Source organism: Silene latifolia, chromosome 4 (assembly GCF_048544455.1).
Source record: "Silene latifolia isolate original U9 population chromosome 4, ASM4854445v1, whole genome shotgun sequence".
Lineage (NCBI taxonomy): Eukaryota > Viridiplantae > Streptophyta > Magnoliopsida > Caryophyllales > Caryophyllaceae > Silene > Silene latifolia.
This window is the reverse complement of record NC_133529.1, coordinates 18,869,945-18,877,537: the sequence shown is the minus strand read 5'-3', so window position 1 is coordinate 18,877,537 and position 7,593 is coordinate 18,869,945. Positions and strand designations below refer to the sequence as shown.

Sequence of the window (7,593 nt, the reverse complement as noted above, 5' to 3'; positions counted from 1 at the left end):
AAATAGTGAATTTTGTCTGTTATTTTATTTGTGTGATTCGAAAACAAACTCTTTTGTAAGTTTATTTTTTTGACATGTTACATACTCGTGTATATGAAATATCTACGTGTGTATTAGCGAGGATTGGAAAGATAGTTGGTTAATGTTGTTGACAAGTGGCGTTACTAACCAACAAAATAACATAAACGGGTGTTTAGGCCCTTGACGAAGATTGTTTTAAAAGCCAAATTTGATGGTGAACAAAATTGGGGTGGATGACACATGATTATTTCTTTATTCAGTGTGTCGTGGTTGGCTCTCTATTTATTTTGTATGCTTAAGGTAGAGTCATCATTTTAATTCAAATGAATTCAACCTCTTAATTCCAATAGTTGATTACTTTTAAGTTTTAATATTTTAATAACAAAATAAATATCGAGTTGAAGGATAATTTATAAAGTATTAAAACACGCATATAAAATTATTAAATATGAAAATGTGGATTTACTGAATTTTTCCGAACTAAACTGAAATAAAATGTAAAATTAAACTAAAGTGAAACAAATTTATAATACTGAATTAAAATGATCTGAAACTAAGTTACGGACTAAATTCAGTAACACGCGATAATACAAACAAAATGTGCTTAGGGAGGATGGGTTAAAAATGTGATTGCAAATGGCAATGTTTCCTTACGTCCCACGTCTCTTTCTTCCTAGGCCACCAGTATTTATGGACGTATGCTACCAATTATGCAAAAATTTTATACAACCATTTCCATCTCTTAATCCGGCCTTAAACAAAAACACAAAAAAAAAAACATCTTACTCTTCTAAATCTTCTTCTCTAGGCTCTAGAAATCAACTATAATTGCTAACAAATTCATCCTAAATTATTTCATTTCATACTTTCCTCACCTAAAACTTTGTTCAAAATTATTTATACACAAAACATTGACTTTATCAAATCATAAATCCCAGTTGTAATAATTCATTATTTCTAAGCATTCTTCATTAAATTTGGTGTTGAATTTTTTTCCCTAGAGAGTTATAGCTGTCTATTGGAAATTGTAGGAGTACTTGTTACTGAAAAAGAGGTGTTCAAGTTCAGACAAGAAGTAATTTCACAAGTTTTATAAGTATTTAGTAAGTTTGTGTAAGAGAAGTTATATGGAAAACATGGAAGTTGTTGTAGGTGATCATCTTGAAGAAGCTATGGATTTGCCTCCGGGATTTCGATTTCACCCGACTGACGAGGAGTTGATTACTAGTTATCTTTACCCTAAGGTTCTTGATAGTAACTTCTCTGCTAGAGCTATTGGAGATGTTGATTTGAACAAGTGCGAGCCGTGGGAATTACCAAGTAAGATTTTCTCCATAGCTACCCACCTGTTATAGATTTAATTAAATAAATTCGAAAAAATTGTTTTTTTTTTCCTTTTTTTTTCTGAATTGCTTGGCTACTTTCCTATAGCAAATTCTTAAATTTATTATTTTTTTCGATAGCTACCCTTCTGTTATAGATGAATGAAATAAATTCAAAATAATTGTTTGTTTCTTCATAAATTGGTTGGCTACTTTCCTATAGCAAATGAGGCCAAGAAATATTTCAAAAGTTTTAATTTTTCTTGTTTTTATTTAATATTGTTATTATGGGTCGTTCAGAAACAGTCTCAAAACCCGGCTTTAGTTTGTTGTTATTGTAGGGGCTAAATTGAAATTAGTTTTGCTAATGGAATAGTGTGTTTGGTTGATGATATAGGGCAGGCAAAAATGGGGGAAAAGGAATGGTACTTCTTTTGTGTAAGAGACAGAAAATACCCGACCGGGCTAAGAACAAATAGGGCAACTGAGGCCGGGTATTGGAAAGCCACAGGGAAAGATAAGGACATTTTTAGGGAGAAATCTCTTGTTGGTATGAAGAAAACATTGGTGTTCTACAAAGGTCGAGCTCCGAAAGGCGAAAAATCCAATTGGGTTATGCATGAATATCGCCTCGAGGGTAAAGCTTCACTCCAAAATCTCCCTTCTCATGCCAAAGTAAGCTCAATCATTCCTTCATCCCTTTATTCCTTTTTTAATTAGAAGTCGTTTGGTTGTCCACTAGTCCATGAATAATAAGTACGGAGTATATGAATTTTTATTCGCGGGAATTACTTAAGTTGGTATAACGTGTTGTTTTGTTGATCCAGTTCATATGAAATTACAATTCCTTTGAGAATTGATGAAATTGCGTATCTAGTCCATAAGTAGAATTCGTGTGAAGTTTCATTTCCGGTATTTAATTTAGTCGACTTTTCTAATTCATCCGAAATGTAAAATCAAGTCAAATAGTAAAGAAAAAGAAATTTCTATTGAATTGATCAATTCCCCTGAATTTCCCCTGTTTTTTTTTTCTTTTGTAAAATTCTAATACTAATATGAAAGGTAAATTTTATTACTTGCAGAATGAATGGACAATATGCAGGGTATTCCAAAAGAATGATGCAGGAAAGAAACTCCCATTCCCGGGATTAACGAGACCGGAAACATACGAAACCGAGTATAATCCTTCCGGGAATTTACCACCATTAATGGAAAGCTCACCATACAATACTACTTCTAACAACAATGGTGTATCAAACGTGCCCTGCTTCTCCAATCCCATGAACATTTCCAATAATTATCCTCAAACAAGCAATTACAACAACAATGATCAACTAATTTATGATGGGTTTATCACAAATCCATTCAATTCAATTCCTTTGAATTCTAACAACAATTACTTTCCTAAAATAGAAAGTGGTAATTCTTACTTTCAATCTCCTACAAACCCTAATTATTTAATGTCTGAAGATATTATTTTAAGGTCAATTCTTGGTAATCATCATGGAAAAGAGATGAAAACTGAAGTGGGTAATTATAGTGCATCACAGGATACTGGTTTGAGCAGTGATATGAATGCTGAAATATCGTCTGTCGTTTCAAATTACGACATGAGTCGGAGACCTGTCGATTTCCCGTCTAGTTCCGGTGGGCCCGTTGATTTGGAGAATTTATGGAATTATTGATGAAATTTGAAGAAATGTATGTATGGGTGTAGATGTTTCAGTAGGTTGAGGAGCAGGGGAGACCATAGTAAATTAGGAGGAAAAAAGGAAAAAAAAAAAAGAAAAAGAAGAATTTTATATTTCCACTTATATTAATATTAATGAAGTTGTTATAGTCTTAATTTAATGTATAGAATTATGCAATTGGAAGATTGGGATAGTGATTGAATTGTATTTTTCTGTAGTATAATAATAGGATTCAATATATATCAATTATTTGTTGATCTTGCTTTTTCTTTGATTGACATAGTCTTTCATTCTCTTCCTTTTTTTTCGGTTAAATATGATTTCGGATTAGCGATTAGATTATATTATGTTGGACTGGATCGAATTGAATGTGTTGACTATTTTCATACTAATAACCTAGTGAATTTAGTTTTATCGTTATGTTACCAAATTATCAAATTTAACACGTTACTTTGGTTGTATGTCGTCATGTGTTTAAACTTTTCAGAAGTTAATACGACAATACATCTTAAATCAAAAGCATAAAGCTTGTTGACAAAATACCTATTCGATATCCATCTGTCTAGCCCCTATTGTGCTTGACACTCGTATCCAAGTCAGAGTACCGACGAGATGAAGTCATGAACACATTATTTAGGTTAAGATGTGGAATGATTTGAGCCTAATAATGCTCTAAGATAGTAGAGTGCAAAAGATTAATGTGTTGTTACAATCTAAAGAGTCTTATCTAAGTGTTACAAAAGAATGCATGAATCTACAACCATTATAGGATAAAGTTTGGTGAAAGGACCATCTTCATGAATTGCTCTTTTGTCTATATTCCCCTAATCCCCTCAAATTAATGGGAGATTATTAAAGATTTAAAGGTAAAGTTTTCCTAGAACTGTTACTTGAACTTGAGAGAATTTATCTTTAATACACAAATTTGTCTTAAACGTAGGATGAATTGGACAAAACCAGAATGTATTAGGAAAGATAAAAGATTTGTCTTATCTGCTAATGTTGATGATATTTAACCCGTTTAAGCTTAAAGCAGATATTAACGTCTTAAACAAGACTAGCAGTCTTTAATAACTCTATCCCTTCATTTATTGTTTGTCTGCCTTCTTTTATACTCCCTCATATCCACCATTTTCTTCCCTATTTCCTTAAACGGATTATTCAGGTTTTCTTCCCCTTTCTTATTTTGGAAACTTTTATTCTTATTTTATTCATCCTCTCTCTTATTACCAAACCCCACCCAACTTTAACTCTTATTTTATTCATCTCTCTCTCCTATCACCAAACCCCCCCTAACTCACAATTCTTTATTTAATTCCTAATTATTCATTCCTCTCTCCAATTCACAAACCCCACCATCTTCCTTTATTAATTCTTTAATCATCTCCTAAAATTTTGTGCCCACATTAAAGGGAAAGAAAACCCCAAATAAGAGGGAGTATATTCATCTTCGTTTCCTTTTTTTTGCGAGTTTGAAAGAGAGTGCTAAATAATCAAGTACGTGTCTAAAAAGTCATCCCTCATCATTCTTACCCTAGAATTTTAATTCGATTAAATTGCGAAAAAGATTATATTCACATATGTATTCATAACATAGCTGAGCGATATAGTTTTTACTCTTTAGCGCTCTTTTAATATAAATTATACGTAAATATATATTTGTTTTTCACTGCATAACTGCATAAGTAATGTTTCCTAGCTAATCAATTCTTCGGACATTATAAAGAGTAGGTGCAAAAGGTTATTTTTGTGGAATTATTTAAGCAAATACGGAGTACTACATTGCTTAAGATTACGATAACAGTACACTTGTATAAAACCATTTTACTCGGACATTTGTGTAATTGTGTATGGCAAATAATTGGTCTGATTGTTACCTGCATTTAATAGTGAGATATCTTGAAATTGAAACCTAGATACAACAAGGTATATGCCATTTTACTCTAACACAGGTTGGGGAATCTTCTGTGCATAATCGAAACTTAGGTGATACTCAAGAATCTTAATTACTCGACTTACTACAATGTTTTGTACATCTATGTGTGTGTCTGTGGCTTCTTATTCATATTTTCCCCGCTATTTCATTTAAAATTAAAACTACTCTTGTTTCAATTATTTATTTATCTTTGGTTAAAATATCTCTTAAAACGAATAAAAAAATAAATAATAATTGGGACAAAGCCACAAAGGGAATACTGCGTAATAAAGTCCATAGACAAATATCAAAACTATCATGAAACATAATGATATTGATGGGGCATATTCTGCACCGCTGACCAAGTCAACATATTGAGCAAGGTCAAAGATATCCACAAAGAAGTCAACGACTTAGATGCCCTAGCCGGACGGACCCATCCATCGGTCGGTCACTGGTCTCGGCATGACAACCGGCCAAAGGGACACATACCCGCGTACTCATATCCAAGACCCTCGGCGGTGAGTCAACGGGGCCCGCCGGCCGCCATAGGTCCCCGGCCGAGGGTAGATCGATCTTTCCACCGCTAGCCACTTGGCCACTTGGCACCACGTGACAAAAGGTGAAAGCCTATAAATACTCCTCAACCTTCATTGAGGAAAAGATCCAACTAATCCACAACTAAACCTAAATACACTATTCATCCTGTAATATCTTCCTTATCTCTACAATATACATTCACCAAGTAACAACTTATCCCTTAGGTTTACCGACTTGAGCGTCGGAGTGAGTACGCTTGGCACAAAGCCAAGCCCTCGGTTCGTTCATTGTTCGGCAGAGAGGCCGAGAGGAACGATTAAGACCAAAGGAGAATCCAACTCAAGACATCATTCAACAAGCCACGGGTGGTAACTATACTTGCCTTGGAATTACACCCGAACAATTGGCGCCGTCTCGTGGGGAAAGATACTAGAAGCTAGTCACATTCATTCCCAAACAACAAAAAAAAAACAACAAAAACCCACCCAAAAAGCTAAGAAGATGTCAAAACAACAAGACGCAGATCAGGACCGACGAAACCGCATTCTACCACGATGATACTTTCAACAATTCTGGAGTCGTGCGGCCCTCCACCGGCGGAGTAATCCAACCGGAGTTCGGGATGCCAATAATACCGGACACGCCGCCGCTGCCCCAACCAGGTCACCATCATGGGACATGTGGTTGACATAAAGAAACCGAAAATGGTCCCGGACCTAATTAGTAATACGCCGCTCACACCGTCACGCCGACAAGAGCGGCGGAAACCGCCCAGAGACCGGGGCCCAAAACGTGACTCCGAGAAACTTGAACGGAGCACCGGGAGAAGTCGACCCACCAAGTCGTCGGGGAGCCCAAAGTGGGCGTGGTAGACCTAAGTCCTTCCCGCACTCATGGAAGGACAGCGTCCCCGCAAAGACGAACGAGGCTTACCCCAAAGGAGCGAGGAGTCCGACTCAGAGAGTTGGAGAAGAAGTCCGAGTCGAAGAAGGAGTCCTTCCCGCTACGAGGAGAGGAGCCGGATTAGGAATGCGAGGAGCCGATCGCCGCGTGTCGTTCGACACGTGGTCGATGACCCCTCAACGCCACGTCCTAGAAGTCCGGTGCCAACTAAGCTCAAGTTGCCACCCCTATCATACAAAGGAGATAGTGATCCAGCCGACCACGCTGAGGCTTTCGAGTCTTACATGTCGGTATGGGAGCAGCCCGATGAGGTCTGGTGCCGAGTTTTCCCAACAACTTTGCATGGGATGGCTCAAAGTTGGTACAAAGGGCTTCCCGACGGCTCGGTATACTATTACGCCGACCTAAGAGACGCCTTTCTAGCCCAAAGACTCTTGCAACAAGAGAAGGGCCGTGGAGACATCGGACCTCCTAACTATCAAACAGGAGGGGGCGAGTCTCTACGAAGCTATGTGAAGAGGTTCGATGGAAAGGTCCAGCAGATTCGGGAAATTAATCCCGAATCGGCGGCTTCCGGCGATGAAGGGCCTCCCAAGGGGAGACTTAAAAATGAGCTCATAAAGTGCGGAGGCTCGAGCTTAGATGCCGCCGGGAGGATGGCCGACCAGGCCATTAAGGTAGAAGACTATCACAAGACATGGGTAGGCCCAGCCGAGGCCGAACACTCCGAAAAGAAGAACCGCCGGGAGGACAACCCGGATGAAAGACGCCGTGACAACAATGGATCACGGTCCGATGAGAGACGCCGTGACAATAATAGGTCACGGTTGGACAAACCTGCCGGGAAACAGAACTCGGCGGATGCCGGGGGGAGCTCGGGAGCGTACTACAAAAAATGGTACGATGATCACACCCCCCTAGTCGTATCGGCCGCCGAGGTCTTCGCGTTGAGCAAGAACGAGGGCCAGAAGTGGGAAAGACCCCCTAGGCCGAGGAGTGACGGTGACACGAGCCAGTACTGTGAGTACCACGGCCACACCGGACACTTAACCAACGACTGCCGACATCTGAAGAATGCCATTGAAGAACTGATCCGTAAGGGGAGCCTCGGCAAATATGTTGCCGGAGGCCAAAAACCAGATGCCGGCGGGTCAAATAGCAAGCCCGTCTTTGAACGGATAGGAGTAATCCACGTTGTCAT

The 7,593-nt window shown here is 38.4% G+C and overlaps 1 protein-coding gene across 1 annotated transcript; it reads left to right on the top strand.

Annotated features, from left to right (window-relative positions):
* Window positions 1-744: 744 nt before the first annotated feature.
* LOC141653167 (NAC domain-containing protein 100-like) lies at window positions 745-3,297 on the top strand. Its single transcript, XM_074460844.1, has 3 exons — window positions 745-1,341; window positions 1,741-2,018; window positions 2,426-3,297. The coding sequence occupies exons 1-3, from the start codon at window positions 1,149-1,151 to the stop codon at window positions 3,026-3,028; spliced, it is 1,074 nt and encodes a 357-aa protein (XP_074316945.1). The 5' UTR covers window positions 745-1,148; the 3' UTR covers window positions 3,029-3,297.
* The last annotated feature ends 4,296 nt before the right edge of the window (window positions 3,298-7,593 follow it).